The 27,380-nt window shown below is 53.6% G+C and overlaps 1 protein-coding gene across 1 annotated transcript; it reads right to left on the reverse strand.

Moving 5' to 3' along the window:
- Positions 1–2,913: 2,913 nt before the first annotated feature.
- On the reverse strand, positions 2,914–22,328 carry GFI1B (growth factor independent 1B transcriptional repressor). Its single transcript, XM_076052933.1, has 6 exons — positions 22,202–22,328; positions 18,005–18,061; positions 14,860–15,095; positions 13,214–13,351; positions 8,515–8,680; positions 2,914–3,218 (listed from the first exon to the last, which is right to left on the reverse strand). Exons 1-6 carry the CDS (start codon positions 22,311–22,313, stop codon positions 2,914–2,916), a joined length of 1,014 nt encoding a protein of 337 aa, XP_075909048.1. The 5' UTR covers positions 22,314–22,328.
- Between the last annotated feature and the right edge of the window lie 5,052 nt (positions 22,329–27,380).

The raw sequence follows: 27,380 nt of genomic DNA on the forward strand, positions 1-27,380 counted from the left end.
CAGCCAGAATGTGAAAGACTCAGCACTGCAGTCCATAGACTCAGCCCATAGACTCAGCACTGCAGTCCATAGACTCAGCACTGCAGTCCATAGACTCAGCACTGCAGTCCATAGACTCAGCACTGCAGTCCATAGACTCAGCACTGCAGTCCATAGACTCAGCACTGCAGTCCATAGACTCAGCACTGCAGTCCATAGACTCAGCACTGCCCATAGGCTCAGAACTGCAGTCCATAGACTCAGCACTGTTCATAGACTCAGCACTGCAGTCCATAGACTCAGCACTGCAGTCCATAGACTCAGCACTGCAGTCCATAGACTCAGCACTGCCCATAGGCTCAGAACTGCAGTCCATAGACTCAGCACTGTCCATAGACTCAGCACTGCAGTCCATAGACTCAGCACTGCAGTCCATAGACTCAACACTACCCATAGACTCAGCACTGCAGTCCATAGACTCAGCACTGCAGTCCATAGACTCAGCACTGCCCATAGACTCAGCACTGCAGTCCATAGACTCAGCACTGCAGTCCATAGACTCAGCACGGCCCATTGACTCAACACTGCCCATAGACTCAACACTGCCCATAGACTCATCACTACCTATAGACGCAACACTGCCCATAGACTCAACACTACCCATAGACTCAACACTACCCATTGACTCAACACTACCCATAGATTCAACACTACCCATAGACTCAACACTGCCCATAGACTCATCACTACACCATAGGCTCAACACAGACCGTGCAACGTATACCGACGCAATAATGCCCCGATCCACAAATACGAAGAAGACATCATAGCAATGCAACTGGCTCCTGACGCGGTTGTCAGTGGCTTGACCACCTGAACGTTCGTCACGTGTTCGGGTGACAATCAGAATTCGTTGTTGGCTCTGCATCTCCATCAGCAGCCGTACGGAAAGAAGGAGAATCAAGCGGCCTGCGAGCGTCTTGGAAGTCCTCAAGCGTCGTCGAGAGGAGCATCGTGCTCAGTTCGAGCCGGGGTGGGCGTCAGACGCAATCGTAATATTTATTTTCGACTGGAGGATGGAATCCGATGAGCTATGAAGCTCTTTTTCACACGTGTCCGGTAGGGGGCAGGTCTCACAGACAATTGACGCACACACACACACACCACACACAGGTGACGCACACACACATGTCACACACACACACAGGTGACGCACACAGGTGACACACACCACACACGGGTGACACACACACACAGGTGATACACACAAAAGTGACACATACAGGTGACACACACACAGGTGACACACACAAAGGTGACACACACACAGGTGACGCACACACACAGGTGACACACACCACACACAGGTGACACACACTACACACAGGGGACACACACCACACACAGGTGACACACACACAGGTGACACACACACACACACAGATGACACACACGCAGGTGATACACACAGGCGACACACACACAGGTGACACACACACAGGTGACACACACCACACACAGGTGACACACACAGGTGACACACAGACAGGTGACACACACAGGTGACATACACAAAAGTGACACACACACAGGTGACACACACACACAGGTGACACACACAAAAAGTGACACACACACAGGTGACACACAGGTGACACACACAAAAGTGACACACACACACAGGTGACACACACACAGGTGACACACACAAAAGTGACACACACACAGGTGACACACACACAGGTGACACACACAGGTGACACACACCACACACAGGTGATACACACACAGGTGACACACACACAGGTGACACACACACAGGTGACACACACCACACACAGGTGACACACACACACAGGTGACACACACACAGGTGACACACACAAAAGTGACACACACACAGGTGACACACACACAGGTGACACACACCACACACAGGTGACAAACACAGGTGACACACACACACAGGTGACACACACACACAGGTGACACTCAAAAGTGACACACACACAGGTGACACACACACAGGTGACACACACACAGGTGACACACACACAGGTGACACACACCACACACAGGTGACACACACAGGTGACACACACACACAGGTGACACACACACAGGTGACACACACAGGTGACACACACACACACACAGGTGACACACACACAGGTGACACACACGCAAGTGACACACACAGGTGACACACACAGGTGACACACACAAACGTGACACACACACAGGTGACACACACACAGGTGACACACACAAAAGTGACACACACACAGGTGACACACGCACAGGTGACACACACAGGTGACACACACCACACACAGGTGACACACACACAGGTGATACACACACAGGTGACACACACACAGGTGACACACACCACACACAGGTGACACACACACACAGGTGACACACACACAGGTTACACACACAAAAGTGACACACACACAGGTGACACACACACAGGTGACACACACCACACACAGGTGACAAACACAGGTGACACACACACACAGGTGACACACACACACAGGTGACACTCAAAAGTGACACACACACAGGTGACACACACACAGGTGACACACACACAGGTGACACACACCACACACAGGTGACACACACAGGTGACACACACACACAGGTGACACACACACACAGGTGACACACACAGGTGACACACACAGGTGACACACACACACACAGGTGACACACACACAGGTGACACACACGCAAGTGACACACACAGGTGACACACACAGGTGACACACACAAACGTGATACACATACAGGTGACACACACACAGGTGACACACACAGGTGACACACACAGGTGACACACACACGCAAGTGACACGCACGCAGAATCACAATCAGAATATTTATTTCTACCGGAGGAATCCGACGAGCAATGAAGCTCTTCTTTCACACACGTCCAGCAGTTTCAGATGATGTCGACCCCCGCGACTCCCCCTCGCCCCCCACGACCCCCTTGCCCCCTTCGCCCCCCTCGCCCCCTTTGCCCCCCACGACCCCCTCGCCCCCCGCGACCCCCTCGCCCCCGTGCTGCGCGTCGCGGTGGCGCCGCAAATCGACGCGGCGCTGGAAGCCGCGGCCGCAGAGGTCGCAGGCGAAGGGCTTGAAGCCAGTGTGTTTGCGGGAGTGCGTGATGAGGTTGGAGCTCTGGCTGAACGCCTTGCCGCACACGGAGCACTTGTGAGGCTTCTCTCCTGTGTGTGTGTGCGCGCGACGCGCACGGGAAGTAACACGATTGGGGTGGGGGGGGGGGATGGTGGGTCGGTTCAGTATGTACCACCTGTGTCTATGTCACTTGTGTGTGTGTGTCACCTTTGTGTGTATCACCTGTGTGTGTGTGTGTTACCTGCGTGTGTATCACCTGTGTGTATCACGTGTGTGTGTGTCACATGTGTGTGTGTGTGTCACCTGTGTGTGTTACCTGTGTGTGTATGTCACCTGTGTGTGTCACCTGTGTTTGTGTCACCTGTGTGTGTGTTACCTGTGTGTGTCACCTGTGTGTATCACCTGTATGTGTGTCATTTGTGTGTATCACCTGTGTGTGTGTCACCTGTGTGTGTGTCACCTGTGTGTGTGTGTCACCTGTGTGTGTCACCTGTGTGTGTGTCACCTGTGTGTGTCACCTTTGTGTGTGTCACCTGTGTGTGTGTTACCTGTGTGTGTCACCTGTGTGTGTTACCTGTGTGTGTATCACCTGTGTGTGTGTTACCTGTGTGTGTGTCACCTGTGTGTGTCACCTGTGTGTTTCACCTGTGTGTGTGTGTGTTACCTGTGTGTGTATCACGTTTGTGTATATCACTTGTGTGTGTGTCACTTGTGTGTATCACCTGTGTGTCACTTGTGTGTGTATCACCTGTGTGTGTTACCTGTGTGTGTCACCTGTGTGTGTTACCTGTGTGTGTATCACCTGTGTGTGTGTCACCTGTGTGTGTGTCACCTGTGTGTGTCACCTGTATGTGTATCACGTTTGTGTATATCACCTGTGTGTGTGTGTGTCACTTGTGTGTATCACCTGTGTGTGTTACCTGTGAATGTCACCTGTGTGTGTTACCTGTGTGTATCACCTGTGTGTGTGTTACCTCTGTGTGTCACCTGTGTGTGTTACCTGTGTGTGTATCACCTGTGTGTGTGTCACCTGTGTGTATCACCTGTGTGTGTATCACCTGTGTGTGTGTCACCTGTGTGTGTCACCTGTATGTGTATCACGTTTGTGTGTATCACCTGTGTGTGTGTCACCTGTGTGTGTCACCTGTGTGTATCACCTGTGTGTGTCACTTGTGTGTGTATCACCTGTGTGTGTGTCACCTGTGTGTGTGTGTCACCTGTGTGTGTGTGTGTGTCACCTGTGTGTGTCACTAGTGTGTGTGTGTGTCAGCTGTGTGTGTGTCACCTGTGTATGTTACCTGTGTGTGTCACCTGTGTGTGTGTGTCACCTGTGAGTGTGTCACCTGTGTGTATCACGTGTGTGTGTCACCTGTGTGTGTATCACCTGTGTGTGTCACCTGTGTGTATCACGTGTGTGTGTCACCTGTGTGTGTATGTGTCACCTGTGTGTATCACCTGTGTGTGTCACCTGTGTGTGTGTCACCTGTGTGTGTCACCTGGGTGTATAACCTGTGTGTGTCACCTGTGTGTGTGTGTCACCTGTGTGTGTCACCTGTGTGTATCACCTGTGTGTGTGTCACATGTATGTGTCACCTGTGTGTATCACCTGTTTGTGTCACCTGTGTGTGTGTCACCCGTGTGTATCACCTGTGTGTGTATGTCACGTGTGTGTGTCACCTGTGTTTGTGTCACCTGTGTGTGTGTGTCCGGCAACACAACCCCCTACCTCCTCGCGATGGCGGACGGGCAACTCTGTCGTGGGCAGTGCTGTGGGGGGAAGGCCAATTCCGATTGGCCCCTCCCCTCATGGCGTCTGTGACCACCACAGTGGCTAAACGGGGGCACTGGACGGGTGCGAGGGGCTGGTAACCCCTCCACCTTCAAAATTTTACCACGAAACCACAAATTAAAAATGTAACTAATAAGCTTGTGCCGGAGGCCCCGGGGGGACAGGCGTCTATGAAGTCTCCTGGCCAAACCCCAATTGGCGGAGCCAGGAAATTGAATCTCTACCCTCGGGGCTCCTCCAGTAACAACGAAAAGCCAATTCGTGTGGCCACGTGGAATATTCGAATGCTCACTGCGGAGGAGAGGCTGCCACTTATTTGTCTGGAGCTGGACCGGTACCGTCTGGATCTCTGTGGCATTCAGGAGGTCCGGTAGACTGGTTCTGGCTCCTGCCACCATGAGGGGTGGACAGTCCTCTACTCGGGGCAGCAGACTGCCAAACAACAGGGTGTGGCTCTTCTTTTGAACATAAAAATGAAGGGGGCGTGGGAGCGTGGCGGTGAGGTGTGGGAAGCTGTAAGCCCCAGGCGACTGTGGGCTTGCCTTCCCATCAACCGGAGGCGAGGAGTGGTGATCGTGGTTACTTATGCCCCCACCGAAGACGATTATCCGTGGAGGGATGCAGGCAATACCGATGAGTCAGATGCCTGCTATGACCTCCTGTCACAGGTGCTGGCTAAAGTGGCCCCTCGGGATAGAGTTATTTTGTTGGGTGACTTCAATGCCCGAGTTGGTCATGATGCTGGCACCTGGTCTGGAGTGATTGGAGGGCATAGGCCAGATTAGCTTAATAACAACGGTAGGAGGCTGCTAGATTTTTGTGCAGCCCATGGGCCTGTAATTACCAACACGCTGTTCCGGCATCGGAGCATCCGCACAACATCATGGATGCATGCCGGGTCCAAGCAAGAACATCTGCTGGACTACATAGTGACGGACCAGCGGATGTGAGCCCATATCCTTGACACCAGGACCTACCGTGGAGCTGATCTGCCCTCTGACCATTGACTAGTCATCTGTAAGATGCACCTGCCATTGTTCTACTCCGGTGGTGGGTGTACATCCAGGACCCCATTCCAACCTAAAGTTGCCTGGTCTCAGTTATCTAATGAAAGTTTCAAGCGAGAATTTCATCATCGCTTGCGACTGGGGTTGGCATCGTCCCCCATTCCTCCTGATGTCGAGGGTAAATGAGCGAGGTTTAGGACTGTGACTCAAACAGCTGCAATGGCCACTTTGGGTATATGGTCCAGACCTCCCCAGAGACCCTGGCTGACAGAGGAGGTGTTCAGGATAGTTGAGAAAAAGCGACAGGCCCACTGTCATCGGCTACAGAATCCCACGTCAGAGAATGAGGAGGTTTACCGCAGCTCTCACTCGGAGGTTCGGAGAGCCATGAGGCGTTGCAAGGATGGGTGGTGGTCGCGGGTTGTTGAGGAGATGGAGTCTGCCTCAGTGGCCCGCGATCACAAATCTCTATTTAACTCCATCAAAAAAGTAACCTGCAGGGCCACACCTATTACCATCATTAGGGGAAAAAACGGTGATCCAATCTCCGACCCCAAGGAACAGGTTTGTAGATTTGCTGAGCATTTCTGTGAGGTCCTGGGGGAGGGGAAATCCCTCAGCCAGGAAAACATCGTGGCACAAAGTGGGGATGAACCTGCTGAAGCTGTGGTGCCTCAAAAATTGGAAGAAGTCACCCCCTGTGAGTGGCTGGCTGAGGTGCCATCTGTTGAGGAAGTACTAAAGGCAATCAAGAGTCTGAGACCAGGAAAGGCACCGGGCAGAGATGATCTCCCAAGCGAAATGCTGAGGGTGGGTGGCGTTTGTGCACAGACTGCCCTATATGCCATCATATTTACAGTCTGGACTACTGGACGGGTTCCGCAGGATTCGAAGGATGCCCTGGTGGTCCCCCTCTTTAAGAAGGGGGACCTCACAAACTGTAACAACTACAGGGGCATCTCACTCCTCAGTGTGCCGGGCAAGGTCCTGGCAACGATTATTCAACATCGCCTTGCCAGGCACGCTGAGAGAGATTGCGGAGCCCCAATGCGGTTTCAGGAAAGGGCGGTCCTGCACAGATGCCATATTTTCTGTCCGTCTGCTACAGCAGAGGTGTAGGGAATTCCAGCAAGACCTACATCTCTGCTTTATTGACCTAGTCAAGGCCTATCATACCATCAGTAGGCCTGGGCTCAGGGTTGTTCTTCATGCTTTTGGAGTCGCTGACCCTCTGCTCATGATCATTAAGGACCTTCATGATGGTGAGCGGGCCAGAGTAAAACTACGTGGCCGGGAGTTAGAGCCATTCCCTGTACACCTTAGGGTGCGACAGGGATGTCCTCTGGCTCCCACATTATTTAACATCTATTTTGACCACGTAGTTCATGAAGCCTTCAATAGCTGTACCGGGGGAATCTCCATTTGGTACAGATATAAGGGCAGGCTGATCGATGCCCGGGTGCGATCAAAGGATGGCTACCTATTGCTCAACCACGTTATGTATGCCGATGATTTGGTAATAGCTGCTCATTCAGAGAAGGAGTTGGAGACGCTGTTGCTGAGACTGGAGCGTGCCACTAAGAGATGGGGTCTTACCATCAGCAGCACCAAAAATAAGCACCTGCCTGGGTATTTTGTACCATCGGACACTCCACCCCCACAACTCCAAATCGGTGATAGGGCAGTTGTGGAGAGAGTGGAGAGTTTCCCATACCTGGGCAGTGTGCTTATGATTGGCTCCAGTTTAACAGCAGAGGTCTCACTCCGAATCAGTCGAGCGGCAATATATTTTCATCGGTTACGTTACGCTGTGTGGAAGCTACCTGGTCTGTCGCTCCGCACTAAGCTTCAGGTCTTCTCGGCCATGGTCATTCCCTCTCTTCTCTACGCTTGCGAAACGTGGACCCCCCTAATGGAACATCTTCGCCGGTTAGAAACATTTAGGCTGGCCTGCCAACGATCCATCCTGGGTTTAACCAGGCCGGATTGTGTTAGGAGCTCACAAATGCTTGAAAGATCTGGGCAAGGTCCCATCGGTGAGCTCCTCCGGCAGGTAAGGCTGCGTTGGCTGGGTCATGTAGTCCGCATGCCCAGCCACCGCATGCCGAAACAGCTTTTGTTCGGCCGGATCGAGGGGGCTAAACGGGCGCGGCACGGGCTAGAGAAGAGATGGAGTGATGTGGTACAGGAGGACGTGGAGCTGAGTGGACTTGCCGATGACTGGTACCAGCGGTGTCAAGATCGGCCTCTGTGGAATAGGCTCGTGAAGGACGCTACTGGGCAGTTGGAAGCAGTCGCCCTCCACCAACAAGGGATGGAGGAGGAGCGACGCTCACAACAACGACCCGAGCGCCGGGTGGCTAAAGCACAGCAGGTTGGCACAGTAGGGGGCACAGGTGGTGCATCAGCCAGTCATCTCAGTCAGTCGACCCGTGGCACTTGTGTCTGCCCCGTGACCTCCTGCCAGCGGGCATTCGACAAATCACGTGGCCTCAAGGTGCACATGGCCTGGCACAAGCGTCGTGGTGACGTCACCGCCACTTAGTGGCGATTGGCGGTTGTTGTTGTGTAGGTGTGCGTGTGTCTCACCTGTGTGTATGAAGGTGTGCTTCTTCATGTCGGACTTCTGGTGGAAGCGCTTGCCGCAGAAGGCGCAGGGGTAGGGCCGCGTGTCCGAGTGGATGAGCAGGTGGGTGGACAACGTGGACGAGCGCTTGAACGCCTTGCCGCAGATGTCGCACGCGAAGCTGCGCTCCTGCACACACGGCAGCCAACCACACGGCCACTCAACCACTTAACCAACCACATGACCACATAACCACTTAACAACACAACCAACCACACAACCAACCACACAGCCACTTAACCATATAACCACCCACATAACCACACAAACATTCAACCACTTAACCACACAACCACCCACACGGCCACTCACTCACTCCCTGACAATCATTCAACCACCCACACGACAACTCACTCCCTAACAGGGAAACTCACCAGCTTAACACAACCACTCAACTACAGCACAACCACTTTACCACTCACTAATACCACCACTCAACCACTCACCAACAACACCACTCAACCAAGCAACGAGCACCCGCTCAACCATTAACTCAACCACTGAACCACTCATCGTTCACTCTACCACTCACACCACCACTCAACCACTCACCGGCACCACCACTCAACGACGCAATGAGCACAAACACTCGCTCAACCATTAACTCAACAACTCAACCACTCACCATGAGCCAGTGCGGGTATTGTGCACCCAAATGCGTTTCGTTATCAAGTGAACTTATTTTTTTTTAAAGCCATCTACCCGCCGTCTCGTCTTCCTCTTTATTTAATTATCCTCATCCATGTTGCGCCTGCAGTGAATTGGCACCGTATGTGTGCATCTACATTGGGCAATTATTAGGGTATTGTGTTGCTCAAACAATCACTTTCATTTGTTTGTCAAACACGTCGCGAATGGCATTCGGTCTTCGCCCGTTCGCGTCTCGCGTTTCATTTGATTTCCACAAATCGCGGGTGCGATGGCTGTTACATCGCAATTGGTAACTGTTGAGGCAGCGAGGTGGACCCTGATAGCGACAAGGCCATGGAATCAGTGATAAGACTTTATCTTGATCCCTACAGTGACTGGAGTGCCGCGATATGTTAACTACCTCGCCTGGTGCGCAGGAGGTTGTGTGTTCGATTCCGACACTGACGCCTGCTGCTGTATATTTGGAGTTTGCGTTTCTCTCTCTCTCATCATCATCACGGTGGCTAGGAGATGTTGATTACCTCGCCTGGTGTACAGGAGGTTGTGGGTTCGATCCCGACCCTGACGCCCGCTGCTGTATATTTGGAGTTTGTGTGTCTCTCTCTCATCATCATCACGGTGGCTAGGAGATGTTGATTACCTCGCCTGGTATACAGGAGGTCGTGGGTTCGGTTCCGACACTGACGCCCGCTGCTGTATATTTGGAGTTTGCGTGTCTCTCTCTCTCATCATCACCACGGTGGCTAGGAGATGTTAACTATCTTGCCTGGTATACAGGAGGTTGTGGGTTCGATCCCGACCCTGACACCTGCTGCTGAATATTTGGAGTTTGTGTGTCTCTCTCTCTCATCATCATCACGGTGGCTAGGAGATGTTAACTACCTCGCCTGGTATACAGGAGGTCGTGGGTTCGATCCCGACCCTGACGCCTGCTGCTGTATATTTGGAGTTTGCGCGTCTCTCTCTCTCTCTCTCTTTGTCCATGGTCGCGTGGATTTTTCTCCGGGTCCTGCGGTTTTTCCCACGACATTTAGAAACGTGGCGTTGAGAGCGTTTGGCTGTTTTGAATTTCCACGTCGTGATAAGCCCCTTCATTGGGGCTTATCACGACGTGAATGCCGGGTCGCTTCTGAAAAGGAACCACATAATAGCTCAGTGCGCACTTACTTGCTATTTATTTTACAAAAAAAATATGGTTTAGCTTATATTCCCGTTTGGACAATGTGCGAAAAATGAGAGAGAGAGATAGAGAGATCAATGTCACCGCAACCCCACGGGAGGAAGAAAATAAACCACTTCTCAGGTAAGGACGACGATGCGACCACGAGGTGCATTCGATGGGGAGGGGGGGGACAGAGCGCCTTGCTATGACGCTACCGCGAACCGCACCTCCGTTTAGCACGGTCGGCTGGGGACGGTGCGAACGAGGTTCAACACACAAGTCAAAGACAAACAGATCCCCCGTATAGCCTGAACATACCTGTTGGGGGCAAGTGCTGTGAGCTGAGTAGCACCTGTGAAGGCCCGAACTGTGGCACACGAGGGGGTGGGTGGCCAGCACCAAGCCCGGCCGCCTTTGTCTCTCCGGCGGCGACGTTTACTCAGCACCGCACCCAGGTACTCACTTGAGGCCGAGTCGACCTAGGGGGACGCCTAGGACCGGTTCAAATTAATCGTCGCCGGTGTTGGCCGTGAGCGGGAATCGAAGTCCGGTCGCCGGGTTCGTAGCGCAGCGTGGCGCTAACCGCTCCACCGCCGCTCAACATTCTATGATCGCTGTTACATTGCATTCATGCCTTTATTTTGGTGATTTCTAAAAGTTTTTTGGTTCGGCCATGTTTTTGTTTATTGTAGTACGGAGTTAGACTGATGGCCTTAATCTAAGTTTTTCTTGTGGTTGTTGTTGTTGTTGTTTGTCTTACATCCCACTGGGATTTTTTGCACACAGCGTTGGTTGTGTACGGTGCTATTTCAGGAATATTTTGATTATTTTTCTCCTGGATTGTCTGTTTGCACAGTCACACACAGTCACTTTAAGATACTTTCTTGTTCGTGTTTTGGTTTTTTTATATTGTTGCGGTTGCACCCGATTCAAGAGCCGAATGGCTCACAGGGCTATACCAAATAAATTAAACTATGAAAACTATGAAACTATGAAACATGCACACACACACACAACACGGGCGGACGTGCTGTGCATGCGTGCGTGCGTGGTGAATGGTCGCGTTCGGGCGACAATCTCGACGAGCCGCGGCTTACGGGCTGTGTGACGTCACGCGCCCGCCAGGCCAATGAGCGCACGCGCTCGCGGAACGTGCGGTTTGCGTCCGCGAGCGCGGGGGGGGGCGGGAACGTTTAGGGCGCCTCCGATTGGCTGGACTTTGACAACGCCCACGGGCCTAACGCTTCCGGTTACGATGACGTCATCGTCGAGTGGACATATATAAGCGTGACGTTGATTCTAAATGTGGAGGGGGGAAAAAACTGGAAGACCTTGAGAAAAATCCACTCGACCACGGGGAGAGAGAGAGAGACACGCAAACTCCAAATATACAGCAGCAGCAGGCGTCAGGGTCGGGATCGAACCCACGACCTGTATACCTGGCGAGGTAGTTACATCTCCTAGACACCGTGATGATGATGAGAGAGAGAGAGACACGCAAACTCCAAATATATAGCAGCAGGCGTCAGGGTCGGGATCGAACCCACGACCTCCTGTGTACCAGGCGAGGTAGTTAACATCTCATAGCCACCGTGATTATGATAAGAGAGAGAGAGACACGCAAACTCCAAATATACAGCAGCAGGCGTTAGTGTCGGGATCGAACCCACCACCTCCTGCATACCAGGCGAGGGAGTTAACATCTCCTAGCCACCGGCATGAAAACTCAGCCCCCCCCCCCCCCCCCCCAAGGCGTCGGAGGCCGATACAATAACAGTGGACAATCATCAAATAATGGGAGCAGCTGTTTAAACAGAATTCGCAGGATCTGCTTACTGAACGTTTGCACAGAAATCGAACACCTCCTCAATTTGCAGGAATCATTGCCCCACAAATCGTGCTTTTCTGCTCGAAACTGATTTGAGGAATTACGGGAGCCAAGTTGCCTGCTCCCTCCGTGGATGGCTGATGGGAGGAGCCCTTTAGTGGTTTGGCGCACTGCGCTTTGAAACGAACCTTCGCCACCTGAGTTAGAATCCCGGCCAGGGCCATAAGCACCGCGTGACGAGCGATGCCTGAACCTGTCTCGATCGCCGCCTTTAGCAGCCCGCACTGACCAGCGTGGTGAAGTATGGTCAAAGAATCCCCCGTCACCGACCTGGTGTGGTGAGCAAGGCCTTCACCCGGTCATGGATTTATAACAAAGGAGCTCTGCTTTCTTTGTTTACGTTTAAAATTTATCTTTAAACTTTCGTCATTGGAAGGGCGTTGAGACCACATTGCTGTTGACCCTGTGACTTCTCGAATTTGATTTTAAATCAAATGATCAGCACTTTTTAACCAAACAAACGGCGATTGGGACACCCAGTAACCATCCTTTTGCCGCTATCACCTTCGTCGCTGTCATTGTGATGGTGGTGGCTTCATCATCACCAGCATCATCAACATCATCATCGTGAGCAGTGCCGGTTACCTGCGTGTGCGTGGCATGGTGCTGCTCCAAGCTCTGTGATGGTGGTGTTGGTGATGGTGGTGGTGATGGTTGTGATGGTGGCTGCATCATCATCATCACGAGCAGTCTTGCTACCTGTGTGTGCGTGGTGCTGCTCCAGGCTCTGTGTTGGTGATGGTGGTGATGGTGGTGGTGATGGTTGTGATGCTGGCTGTATTATCATCATCATCAACATCATCATCACGAGCAGTCTTGCTACCTGTGTGTGCGTGGCGTGGTGCTGCTCCAGGTTCTGTGTTGGTGGTGTTGGTGATGGTGGTGGTGATGGTTGTGATGGTGGTGGTTGTGATGGTGGCTGCATCATCATCAACATCATCATCACGAGCAGTCTTGCTACCTGTGTGTGCGTGGCGTGGTGCTGCTCCAGGCTGTGCTCGTGGCCGAAGCTGCGGTCGCAGCGAGCGCACGCGAAGGGCCTCGCTCCACTGTGCGCGCGCCTCACGTGCACCTCGAGGCCGTGCGGCGTGGAGAACACCTGGCGGGGAGGGGCAGCAGCGCGCGCGCACGCGCAACAGGTACGGGGAGTCCTCTACTTACGAACATTCGACTTAGGAACATTCGACTTAAGAAACAGACATCATCTGGAACCTAACTCGTTCGTAAGTTGAAGAGTCCCTGCAGAGGCACAGATCCCGCGTCTCGCGTGCCTGCCACATTGGAATTCCCGTGGCCCAGTCCGGATTCTAAACTAAGATCTAAACTTTTCATTTTATTTTTCAAGGTTAAGGCCCCACTGAGTTACGTAGCTCTTTTTGAGAAGCGACCTGGCTACCACAAATGATAGCTCAACGGAAGTGGCTTACCACCATCATCATCATCATCGTAAACGCGTGGTGTTGATTCTTAATGAGGAGGGAAATCCCGGAGGACCCGGAGAAAAATCCACGCAACCTCGTGGAAAGAGAGAGAGAGAGAGACACCGCAAACTCCAAATATACAGCAGCAGGCGTCAGGGTCGGGATCGAAACCACGACTTCCTGTATACCAGGCGAGGTAGTTAACATCTCATAGCCACCGTGATGATGATGAGAGAGAGAGACACGCAAACTCCAAATATACAGCAGCAGGCGTCAGGGTCGGGATCGAAACCACGACTTCCTGTATACCAGGCGAGGTAGTTAACATCTCCTCGCCACCGTGATGATGATGATAGAGAGAGAGAGAGACACGCAAACTCCAAATATACAGCAGCAGGCGTCAGGGTCGGGATCGAAACCACGACTTCCTGTACACCAGGCGAGGTAGTTAACATCTCCTTGCCACCGTGATGATGATGAGAGAGAGAGACACGCAAACTCCAAATACACAGCAGGCGTCAGGGTCGGGATCTAAACCACGACCTCCTGTATACCAGGCGAGGTAGTTAACATCTCCTCGCCACCGTGATGATGATGATAGAGAGAGAGAGAGACACGCAAACTCCAAATATACAGCAGCAGGCGTCAGGGTCGGGATCTAAACCACGACTTCCTGTATACCAGGCGAGGTAGTTAACATCTCCTTGCCACCGTGATGATGATGAGAGAGAGAGACACGCAAACTCCAAATACACAGCAGGCGTCAGGGTCGGGATCTAAACCACGACCTCCTGTATACCAGGCGAGGTAGTTAACATCTCATAGCCACCACGCTCAGTGTGAAAGGTGCCCCTGCCCGCTCCTGCGGGGGAGCGGTGGCGCCGCAATTAGCGCGCTGGCGCCGCGATACGAACTCGCCGCCCCGAGTTCCATTCCACACGCTCACGGCCAACAGCGGGTCCTGGGCCTCCCCCTAGATCGACTCGGCCCCAACAAACATAAATAAAATCGCGTCACGGCTACCCACGTGTCAAACGTCGGCATTCGGTGGGAACAAAATTGTCCGGGAGCGCCACGCCGGGCCGGCGTCGTCGCCGCTTCTACCTCGCTGACTGCACTTGCCCCAACCATCTGCTGAGGCTACAACGGTGAGGGTGGTGGACCTTTGTCATTGCCCTTGCCTCACCTTTTTGCACTGCACGCAGGTACAGGCGCCGCCGTGAAGCAGCAGTCGCGCCCTCAGCAACTCGAGCCCCGAGCCGGGAGTCGAACCGTGACCTCGAGGTGCCTGCGACCTCCACCCACCCCCAGCCTCGGGGGTCGTGACCCAGCCGGGGGGCAGGCGCGGGGCGGGGTGCAGGTGGAGGAGAGGGGGTGGGGGCCCCAGGGCGGGGGGTGCCGCTGGGAGCTGGGGGGGGTCGCCTGTGAATGGGGGGGGGGTGGGGAGAGGGGGGGATAGAGGGTGGGGGGTGGGGGTGGGGAGAGGGGGATAGAGGGGGGGTGGGGAGAGGGGGGTGGGGAGAGGGGGGATAGAGGGGGGGTGGGGAGAGGGGGATAGAGGGGGGGGATAGTGGGGGGAGAGGGGATAGAGGGGAGAGAAGGATAGAGGGGGGATAGAGGGGGAGGAGAGGGGGAGATAGAGGGGGGTGGGGAGAGGGGGATAGAGGGGAGGATAGTGGGGGGGATAGTGGGGGGAGAGGGGGATAGAGGGGAGGGGAGAGGGGGATAGAGGGGGGATATAGGGGGATAGTGGGGGGGATAGTAGGGGAGAGGGGATAGAGGGGGGGAGGGGGAGAGGGGGATAGAGGGGGGATATAGGGGGGAGAGGGGATAGAGGGGAGGGGGAGAGGGTATAGAGTGGGGATAGGGGAGGGATGGGAAGAGGGGATGGGGGGGGAGGGGGAGGGGGGGTAAGGGGGATGGAGAGGGGGGATAGGGGAAGGGGGCATCAGTAGATGGTAATATTGTGGGGGGCACTGATGTAGTCGTAATCTAGACAAGAGGCATTCCCTTTGGGGTGGGGATTTTGGGGGTGGAGGTGCGATTCGCTAAAGAAAGAAACAACCGCCCATCACTACTGCCAGAGTCGCAATGCACTGCGGTGGACAACGCGAGACGCTGGCGGTACCCCGCGAGTCGGCGTCACGAGGTGGTGGGTGGGATTGAGATCTCAAACGAAATTATTTTATTGTCCAGCTGTGCACGTGTGTGCGTGTGCTTGTATGTGGGGAGCGGCGGTAGTGTAGCGGTTAGCGCTACGCCGCGCTACGAACCCGGCGACCCGGGTTCGATTCCCGCTCACGGCCAACACCGGTGACGATTATTTGAACCGGTCCTGAGTAGCTGTATAGTAAACATCGCCACCGGGGAGACAAAGGCGGTCGGGCGTTGTTGCTGACCACCCACCCCCCTCGTGTACCGTTCTGGCCTTTGTAGGTGCTCGCTAACAGCACTTGCCCCAACAGTCTGTTAAGGCTATAATGGGGAATCTTTGTTGTGTGTATGTTGAACTTCTTTCGCACCGTACGTAGCCAACCGTGCTAATCGGAGGCGCGGGGGAAGGCCAGATTAGCTCATGTAGCTCGTTTTCAGAAGCGACCTGGCCGCTAATGATAGCCCAACGAAGTGGCTCATGCCATCGTGTGGAAATATACAAGCGGCCAAATAATCTAAACGCGCGACGTTGATTCTAAATGTGGAAGGGAAAGACCGGAGGATCTGGATAAAAATCCACGCGACCACGGGGAGAGAGAGAGAGAGACACACACGCACAAACTCCAAATATACAGCAGGCGTCGGGATCGGGATGGGAATCGAACAGACTACCTCCTGCGTACCAGGTAAGGGGGATAATATAACCAACATTGGGGGGGGGGGGGGGGTTTAGGGCGCCACTGGGCGAGGCCTGTATCACCCGACACGTCACACACACACGGGAGCAGGTGTCGAACCGTGAACACGTTCTCTGCTGCCTCTTCCCCGAGTTACACAGCACCGTTGACTCAGAACAGGCCAATACACACTAAATGAACATGGTGGCTTAGGAGATGTTGACTACCTCGCCTATTATACAGGAGGTCGTGGGTCTGATCCCGACCGTGACGCCTGCTGCTGTATGTTTGGAGTTTGCGTGTCTCTCTCTCTCTCTCATCATCATCGCGGTGGCTAGGAGATGTTAACTACCTCGCCAGGTGTGCAGGAGGTCGTGGGTTCGATCCCGACCCTGACGCCTGCTGCTGTATATTTGGAGTTTGCGTGTCTCTCTCTCTCATCATCATCACGGTGGCTAGGAGATGTTAACTACCTCGCCAGGTGTGCAGGAGGTCGTGGGTTCGATCCCGACCCTGACGCCTGCTGCTGTATATTTGGAGTTTGCGTGTCTCTCTCTCTCATCATCATCACGGTGGCTAAGAGATGTTAGCTACCTCGCCTGGTATACAGGCGGTCGTGGGTTAGATCCCGACCCTGACGCCTGCTGCTGTATATGTGGAGTTTGCGTGTCTCTTTCCCCGTCATCGGCGTGGATTTTTCTCCGGATCCTCCGGTTTTTTTCCCCTCCACATTTAGAAACATGCGTACTTGACTTGCGAAAAATGCCCACGTGTTGATCAGCCACTTCGTTGATCTATCATTTGTGGCCAGGTCGCTTCTGAAAAAAAGAGCTTACGTAGTAGCTCATGGTCTACACCTGGTGAAATAAAATTTTAGATAAAAATTGTTGCCTTTGTTTGCCTGCTTTTGTTACCGACTTCATCCTCGACCTGAACAATGCCCCCCAGTGTGGAGTCGTGTTGATGATGAGAACGTGGGTCGGGTCGTTACGGTTGAGCCGGTGCTGCTGAGATGCCTGGGTTCCAATCCGGGTTCCAGCTGCTGCCCGAGATTAAACAGCGTTCTCAAGTGTTGCTAGTTGATGCTCTCAACCATGGTTATTAATGACTCACATAGAGACCCATGGACTCACACAGAGGCCCGTAGACTCACACAGAGACTCATAGTCTCACATAGAGAGCTATAGGTCTCACAGAAAGAGTCATAGACTCACATAGATACCAATAGACTCACAAAGAGACCCATATACTCACGTAAAGACCCATAGACTCACGTAGAGATCTCCAGTATTTTCCTCCACATATAGAAACAACGTCCGATTAGAGTGATTGGCTGCTACAAATGTTGACGCGATAAGCCACTTAGTTGAGCTTTCATTTGTGGCCAAGTCGCTTCTGAAAAAAAGAGCTAACACAGCTCAGGGGGCATTGCCCGGTGCAAAATAATTACCCCACAAAAATCGTCAATAATAAAACTCGACTCGCACAGAGGAAGGATACCTGGCTGGGGTCCCTGCTCCCCCGATCTGGGACCCCGAATCCCGGTCCACAGCTCCCCTGGGAGACGGGGAGGGAGGACAAGGTGGGAGACGAGGAGGGAGGGCGAGGTGGGAGACGGGGAGGGAGGGCGAGGTGGGAGACGGGGAGGGAGGGCAAGGTGGGAGAAGGGGAGACGCAGGTCCAGGTGTGAACGGTGAACGCGCAGAACCCCGTGCAGGTTTGTTGCTCACGATACGGCTGACGGAAATGGGTCTCCACCACCATAGAAGGAGGGAGCCCCTCTGTAGACGCCGTGGGGTAACTACGTGGGTGTTAATACACCGCGCCGGTTACTCATTTGACGCTGAGCCGACCTAGGGGGAGGAGGCCCAGGACGGGTTCAGACATAATCGTCACCGGTGTTGGCCGTGGGCAGGAATTGAACTCGGGTCACCACGTTCGTAGCGCGGGGCATTAAATCTGCTACGCCACCGCTCCCCACCACCACCGCCACCAGCGTAGCCACCACCACCACCAGCGTAGCCACCACCACCACCACCAGCGTAGCCACCACCACCAGCGTAGCCACCACCACCACCAGCGTGGCCACCACCACCACCACTAGCATAGCGACCACCACCACGAGCAGCGTAGCCACCACATGGGGGCAAGGCGAGGTTTAAAACAATTAGGTTTGATAAGGTTTAAGTGAAAAACCTCAATATTTCGAAGGGCCAATTAGGGTGAGGTTTTGAGGTTTATTTAAAAAAGACGCCTTTTTTTTTGCAGGAAGTCTGACTGAAGCAACGGACTGTGGAACGCCGGAGACCGGAAATCAGAAATCTTGGCATTACCTGAGTTACTAGTGTCATCAAACGAACCCAATTTCTCACCGCGAGCAGGATCATGGATCAGGACCTGGATGAGGATTTACTCGATTCCGAAGAATGTGATAGTGGTGTCGCAATTGTGATGGAGAAGAACGGGAGTGGCCGACGCGGAGAAGGATGGAGTGGCCGACGAGGCGCCGGCGAACGCAGGGTAGGCCAGAGGACGCTTGATGGGCCAGTTTTGGCACTACTTGACCGATGATCCGGAACCGCGCAAGTTAAAGAGTGCCGTCTGCAGACATTGTCGCACCAGATTCAACCATCACAAGGAGAGTGAGCGGGGCGATGAGGCACCTGAACGCATGCGCCACTTTACGGAGGGCAATGAATGGCACCGAGATAGATGATCGTCCCGAGTGGTATGCTTCGAACAAGAAGCGGGTGAAGCCCTCGAAGGCAAGAGGCAGCTCAACTCCATCTACATCGAATGCTTCGTCGATGAAGCAAGGATCCATCAAAGATCACCTAATAATACCCAAGCTCGATAGGCGAACGAAGGAGAAGTTGGAGCAGGCCACAGCAATGAATTTCTAATGTCTCGGGCACGTCGTTCCAGCGGGCCGAGGATGAGAACCTGGTGATGGCTGTGAAGGCCCTTTGCCCAGATGCAGTGCTGCCGAACAGGAAGAGGCTGGCCGGACCATTGCTCGACAAGGCGTGCACATCGACATGAAGGAGAACGTTGACACCGTCCTGGACAATAAGACCGTTTGCCTGACATCTGATGCGTGGTCAAACATCAAGAATGATCCGATTGTGAACTACACGGTCACATCGCCGTCCACAACGTTGTTCCTCGAGTCGGCGTCCACTGGAGAGCAGGACCACGACGCTGACTGGATCGCCTCGGATCTTCAACGTGTGATGGCTGTCCCACCCGAAGACTACATTCGCTGGCGCGGTCACTGACAACACATCCACCAACAAGAATGCGTGGGAACAGCTCTCGAAGGCTCACCCATCCTATTTCAAAGGCTGTACGTCGCATGGTCTGCATTTGCTTGTTAAGGACAAATTCTCTTCCACGAAGATGAAGAGAGCCGGCCGATAAGAACGCACATACCCGATCGACTATCCGTTCGAGTACCTGCTTGAGTTCATCGTGAGGTTGCAAGGACACGGCCAAATTGTTTCACAATAGTCGCGTTCTCAAGGCACAGCTGCAGGCTGAACAGAAGATCGCTGGCGTTCGAGTGTTGGTCCGGCCGGCTCTCACACGTTGGGGAACGATCAAAGGCTGTCTCGAGACGCTGCTGTCGTCGGAGAGGATTTTGCAATTCCATTGTCACAGCTCGCGACTTCATGAGGGGGACGGCAGCTGAGAAATCCGAGCGCACGCCAATCAAGACCGTCATTACGAGCGACGACTTCGTCTACCTGCTGCAGAAGTCCCTCGCCATTCTCACGCCCATCGACGCATTGATTGTTAAATATCAATCCGATTCCGTATCAGTCTCTTGAAGCGTTTCCGGATTTTCACGCAATCCCTGCTGAGTTTTGCCAAGCTGCATGAAGACGGCCCAGCGACCACTGAAGAGAGCAACTACCTGATCAAGTTGGCAGCGAGTCGCTTCCAGTTCATGTACGGAAAGGCCCATGGGCTGACCTATCTGTTAGATCCTCGATTCTATTGGAGAGGGCTTCAGCCCGACAAATCGAAAAGAGCTGGAGAACATCTTTCTGGAGACACCGATCGACGACGAGACGGCGGTTGAAGACGAGAGGCGAGAGGTGATGTTTACGCAGCTCACCGAGCACATCATTTCGGCGAAGCAGAAGAAGGATGCTGGCGGGTTTAGATTCATTAGGCTGCTCAAGGGACGTAAGACACCTTTGTGGTATTGGCAGTCTGACGGCGTGGCCTGGCCCGATCTTCAGAAGATCGGCGTCAAGCTGTTCACGATGGCGACGTTCCTCGGCTTCATGCACAGCGAGCTCAGGAACAGCTTGGCGCTCAGTTCGGTGGAGGAGTTGGTCTACATTTCGATTTAAAGCTTTCGTGACTGCGAGGATTCATCTTCTTTGGTTCTTTCGGTAAAGTCACGTAGATTGAGAATAAAATAATAAATTGATAAAATAAAATAACACAATAATATTCTCACGACGTTTCGGTCACAACACAAGCGGCCTTCATCAGGTGAAGGGACGAGACTGTCTGGAGGACAGCGCTGGAGTGAAAAAGCCACGCTCAGATCACGACCTTAAAGGTGAAAAAGCCACGCTCAGATCACGACCTTAAAGGTCAAGACCTTAAAGGTCGTGATCTGAGCGTGGCTTTTTCACTCCAGCGCTGTCCTCCAGACAGTCTCGTCCCTTCACCTGATGAAGGCCGCTTGTGTTGTGGCCGAAACGTCGTGAGAATATTATTGTGTTATTTTATTTGATCAATTTATTATTTTATTCTCAATCTACGTGACTTTACCGAAAGAACCAAAGAAGAGTTGGTCTACCTCAAGGGCAACTATGGGGCGTTCGCCAAAGGCAGTTCTACGTCCGAGGGCGACGACATGGACTCGTCGGAGGAGGACTCATACTGATCTGGGAGCATTGCGAATAAAACCATGAGGTTTATTACGGTGTATTAAGGTTCGTTAAGATTTATTAAGTGTTGAACCTTAAACCTCAAATTCGGATGTGAAAGGATTAGGTTTTTTTCTACCCCTGAGCCACCTACCACCACCAGCGTAGCCACCAACACCACCAGCGTAGCCACCACCACCACCACCACGGCAGCCACCACCACCAGCGTAGCCACCAACACCACCAGCGTAGCCACCACCACCACCACCACCACGGCAGCCACCACCACCAGCGTAGCCACCACCACCACGGTAGCCGCCACCACCACCAGCGTAGCCACCAGCGTAGCTATCACCACCACCACCAGGATAGCCACCACCACCACCAGCGTAGCCACCACCACCACCACCACGGCAGACACCACCACCAGCGTAGCTATCACCACCACCACCAGGGTAGCCACCACCACCACCAGCGTAGCCACCACCACCACGGCAGCCACCACCAGCGTAGCCACCACCACCACCACCACGGCAGACACCACCACCAGCGTAGCTATCACCACCACCACCAGGGTAGCCACCACCACCAGCGTAGCCACCACCACCACGGCAGCCACCACCACCAGGGTAGCCACCACCACCAGGGTAGCCACCACCACCACCAGCGTAGCCACGAGCAGCTGCAGCAGCACTGCACCGCCGCCGCCTTTAGCTAGGATTTAAATCACTCTCAGCGATGTAAGGGCAGCGTTCGCGTGAGATCTTTCGTGCAGCTGGGCCCCTGTGTGCCAGGGCTGGTGCCGTACCTGTGGCCGCATCGGCATCGGCAGCAGCGGCACCGGGTAGAGGGCGCAGCAGCAGCAGCTGCGGATGAGCGCGGCGGACCGCGCGCGTCTTGACGAGGAACGAGCGCGGCATCGCCTCCTCCTCCTCTCTCCTCCTCGGCCCTTCTGCTCTTTGCTAGCTGATGATTCTGCACCCCTCCCCCCCCCCCCGCTTCCTTGTGTGTGTCTGTGCGTGCGTTGAACTTCCTCCACACCAGCGCGCGTAGTCAACCGCGCTAATCGGAGATGCCGGGGGAAGGGGTGGGGGATGGAGGATGGACAACAAACTAAACACACGCGCACGCAAAACTGTTCGAAGGCAATGAGTTTGTCAATATAGACGATGATTTCAAAGTGCGTAGCACACCGTCTATTGCTAACATCGGAGGGAAGAGCGTTCCAGACGGCCGCAGAAGCTGCATCTGATAGCTTCCTCCTGCTGCCTGATTCCTCCTGCTCCCTTCTCCGCTCCTCCCTCTGCTCTCTCCTCCTCCCGGGCCGAGTTACCTGTGGTGGTGTAGGGTCACAACACCTGTCCGACACCTGTCTGCCTGTGGGTGTGCGCGTGTGTGTGTCTCTCATAGGTGCTACTCGCTAACAGCACTTGCCCCAACAGTCTGTTAAGCCTTGTCGGGGGATCTGTGTGTGTGTGTGTCTGTCAGTCCACCTGTTTGTGTGTGTGTCTCTGTGTGTGTCTCTCTGTGTCTCTGTGTGTGTCTCTTTGTGTCTCTGTGTGTGTCTCTCTGTGTGTGTGTCTCTCATAGGTGCTACTCGCTAACAGCACTTGCCCCAACAGTCTGTTAAGCCTTGTCGGGGGATCTTCGTGTGTGTGTGTCAGTCCACCTGTTTGTGTGTGTGTCTCTGTGTGTGTCTCTGTGTGTGTCTCTTTGTGTCTCTGTGTGTGTCTCTGTGTGTGTCTCTTTGTGTCTCTGTGTGTGTCTCTTTGTGTCTCTGTGTGTGTCTCTGTGTGTGTGTCTCCCTCTGTGTCTCTGTGTGTGTCTCTCTGTGTCTCTGTGTGTGTCTCTGTGTGTGTCTCTCTGTGTCTCTGTGTGTGTCTCTTTGTGTCTCTGTGTGTGTCTGTGTGTGTGTGTGTGTGTCTGTCAGTCCACCTGTTTGTGTGTGTGTCTCTGTGTGTGTGTCTCTCTGTGTCTCTGTGTGTGTCTCTTTGTGTCTATGTGTGTGTCTCTCTGTGTGTGTGTCTCTCTCTGTGTCTCTGTGTGTGTCTCTTTGTGTCTCTGTGTGTGTCTCTGTGTGTGTGTGTGTCTCCCTCTGTGTCTGTGTGTGTGTGTATCTCTCTCTGTCTCTTTGTCTGTGTATCTCTCTGTATGTGTGTGTGTCTGTGTGTGTCTCTCTCTCTGTGTCTCTGTGTATGTCTCTCTCTGTGTCTCTGTGTGTGTATGTGTGTGTGTTTTTGTGTCTCTGTGTGTGTCTCTCTGTGTCTCTGTATGTGTCTCTCTCTGTTTCTCTGTGTGTGTCTCTCTGTGTCTCTGTGTGTGTCTCTTTGTGTCTCTGTGTGTGTCTCTCTGTGTGTGTCTCTCTCTCTGTGGCTCTGTGTGTCTCTCTGTGTCTCTGTGTGGTCTCTCTGTGTCTCTCTGTGTCTCTGTGTGTGTCTCTCTGTCTCTGTGTGTGTCTCTCTGTGTCTCTGTGTGTGTCTCTCGGTGTGTGTCTCTGTGTGTGTGTGTCTCTCTGCGTCTGTGTGTGTGTCTTTCTGCGTCTCTGTGTGTGTCTCTCGGTGTCTCTGTGTGTGTCTCTCGGTGTCTCTGTGTGTGTCTCTCTGTGTGTGTCTCTCTGTGTCTCTGTGTGTGTCTCTCTGTGTCTGTGTGTATCTCTCTGTGTCTCTGTGACTGTCTCTCGGTGTGTGCCTCTGTGTGTGTGTCTCTCTGTGTCTGTGTGTGTGTGTCTCTCTGTCTCTGTGTGTCTCTCGGTGTCTCTGTGTGTCTCTCTGTGTCTGTGTCTCTGTGTGTCTCTCTCTGTGTCTCTGTGTGTGTCTCTCTGTGTCTCTGTGTGTCTCTCTGTGTCTCTGTGTGTGTCTCTCGGTGTCTGTGTGTGTGTGTGTCTCTGTGTGTGTCTCTCTCTCTTTGTGTCTGTGTGTGTGTCTCTCCGTGTCTCTGTGTGTGTCTCTCGGTGTCTCTGTGTGGTCTTTCTGTGTCTCTCTGTGTCTGTGTGTATCTCTCTGTGTCTCTGTGTGTCTCTCTGTCTCTGTGTGTGTCTCTCTGTCTCTGTGTGTGTCTCTCTGTGTCTCTGTGTGTGTCTCTCGGTGTGTGTCTCTGTGTGTGTGTCTCTCTGTGTCTGTGTGTGTGTCTTTCTGCGTCTCTGTGTGTGTCTCTCGGTGTCTCTGTGTGTGTCTCTCGGTGTCTCTGTGTGTGTCTCTCTGTGTGTGTCTCTCTGTGTCTCTGTGTGTGTCTCTCTGTGTCTGTGTGTATCTCTCTGTGTCTCTGTGTGTATCTCTCTGTGTCTCTGTGTGTGTCTCTCTGTGTCTCTGTGTGTGTCTCTCGGTGTCTCTGTGTGTCTCTCTGTGTCTGTGTGTGTCTCTCTGTGTCTCTGTGTGTGTCTCTCGGTGTGTGCCTCTGTGTGTCTCTGTGTGTTTCTGTGTCTCTCTGTGTCTCTGTGTGTGTCTCTCGGTGTCTCTCTGTGTGTGTCTCTCTGTGTGTGTCTCTCTCTGTGTCTCTGTGTGCTCCGTGTCTCTCACACCGGGCGCAGGTTGCGCGTGGTGCGCCCAGGGACTCCGTTCGCATTCTCTGCGGCTCGCACCGGGGCACCTCCCAGGGCCCCCCTCACCCTGCCCTCACCCCTCAATCTCGCCTCACTCTCCTCTCCCTCACCTCTCTCGCTCCCTCACTCTTCCCTCTCCTCCCCACTCTCTCCTCTGACTCGTGGCTTCGATCCTGACACTGACGCCTGCTGTATAATATTTCGAGTTTGCGTGCCTCTCTCTCTCTGTCTCCCCGTGGCCGCGTGGATTTTTGTTGTTGTTATCTGACTCCACATTTGGAATCAACATCGCGCGTTTAGAGTATTCGGCTGCTCCACTTTCTCCTCGCGACGACGATGATGATACACATTAGTCGAGCTGTCAATATGCGGTTGCCGGGTGGTCGCTTCTTAAAAGGAGCCACGCAGCTCAGTGGGGCCTTACCTGGTGAAATAAATATTTATTTTTCATTTTGTAAGTTTTAGAATGACCCAGGCTCACGCACGCCAGCCAGCTTCTCCCTCCTCTACCCCTCTTCATCCTCCTCATCGCCTTCCTACTCACCACCTCGTTCGCGCCACGTGTCGCACACTCACCGCAATCGCACGGCGCTTTCTCAGACGCGCTGCTTCCGCGGCCGTCTGGAACGCTCTGCCCTTCCGATGTTCGGAAGCCATTGGGAGCTACTCACTTTTAAATCATCGTCATCATCATCTAGATTGACGAACTCATTTCTTTCGGACTGCTTCCTGTGTATCAGTTTGTTGTCCTTCCCCCGCTCCTCCGATTAGCGCAGTTGGCTACGTACGGTGCGAAAGAAGTTCAACACACACCAAGGCCGTAATTATAATTTATATGGGGGGGGGACACATCCCCCCCCCCCCAATATTCGAATATGCTCAAAATGTCCCCCCCCCCAATACATTGCTATAAAAGAGATTTCTGTTGATACGATTGTAGTTATGGTTGTATTTTATAAATCCCTAATCTCTGCCATTACATACACTGAAACAAGAAAAGGTAAAAAAGAAAAAAACAGAGCAATGTAATACAATATACACTATTAGACATTGTTGTAAACAATAAATAAAAAGTCCATCATATGTGTAAGTGATTTTTTTTTTAGATTTTAGGCAGGAAATGAGTTTTCAAATTTAGATTTTTTTTATTTTTTTTGGGGGGGGGGACCCCCAGACCCCCTGGAAAATTTGGTCCCCCCCAATGTTGACTCTATGGCTACGGCCTTGACACACACAACAGACAAAGAACCTCCGTACAGCCTTAACAGACTGTTGGGGCAAGTGCTGTTAGCGAGCAGCACCGATGAAGACCGGAGCGGCACACGAGGGGGTGGGTGGCCAGCACCACGCGCGGTCGCCTTTGTCTCCCCAGTGGCGATGTTCACACACCGCACCAGGTACTCATTTGAGGCTGAGTCGACCTAAGGGAGGCACCAGATCGGGTTCAGATAATCGTCGCCGCGTTCACATCGCAGGGCGCTAAACGCCCCAGACTCTTTATTTAGACTGTAGGAGGAATCCGAAGAGCTGTGAAGCTCTTTTTTTCACAGATGTCCAATATGGGCACGGGGTGAGCCAGAATGATCTCGAACCCTCACCGCCCTCCTAACTCCTCGCGATGACCTGAAAGACCAAACGGGGAAGATCCCCCACCCCCTCCCTGGGTTTGATCTTTCGAAAAGCTGCTCACGGGCACAGGCAAGCCACGCCACGTGCATCATCATCAGCAGCAGCAGCAGCCAGCGTAGCCACCATCACCACAGCCCGGCTATAAAACCCATCAACATACCATGGCAGCAGTAGATGCGCATGATACCTTGACGCGCGAATGGAACATGTTAAAAGCTCTCCGGTAGCTGTGCGGCGACTGTGGTCATCCGGAACAAACGCAGTGCAAGGTCTGACGAGACGTCACAGCGATACAACAAGTCCGCCGGATCCTGGCGCTGCGGGTAATCTGCCGGCTCGACCACCTGAATGTGGCGTTGTGAAGTTGTTGACTCCGCATCTACGTCGGCCGCCGCACGAAAGAAAGACGAAGATGTTGTAGAAGATCGTCGTCATCATCGTCACGACCCTCCTCCTCCTCCTCCTCTGCAGCCCTACAGCCCGCATCCTGTAACCCTATCCCACACGTGCTCTCTCCACACCCACCCCCCCCCCCACAGCCCCCCCCCCCCCCCCCAGTGTCGTAATGCACAAATCTGCACGCGCCTTCAATCTTCTCTCCCCAGCCGCCGAGAGCAAACAGCGCAGTCCCACGGCACCTGCGCCGTGTCCCACGAGATCACCCCCCCCCTCCACCCCCCTCCAACCCTCCCTCCACACCCCCCCCCCCTCCACCCACCCCACCATCAACACCACCCCCCTCCAACCCCCCTCCACCCCCCCACCATCAACACCACCCCCCTCCAACCCCCCTCCTCCCCCCCACCACCTCCCTCCAACC

The sequence above is a fragment of the Petromyzon marinus genome, chromosome 59 (genome assembly GCF_048934315.1).
Source record: "Petromyzon marinus isolate PM22_M1 ecotype Great Lakes invasive population chromosome 59, UKy_Petmar_22M1.pri1.0, whole genome shotgun sequence".
In the NCBI taxonomy this organism is placed as follows: domain Eukaryota; kingdom Metazoa; phylum Chordata; class Hyperoartia; order Petromyzontiformes; family Petromyzontidae; genus Petromyzon; species Petromyzon marinus.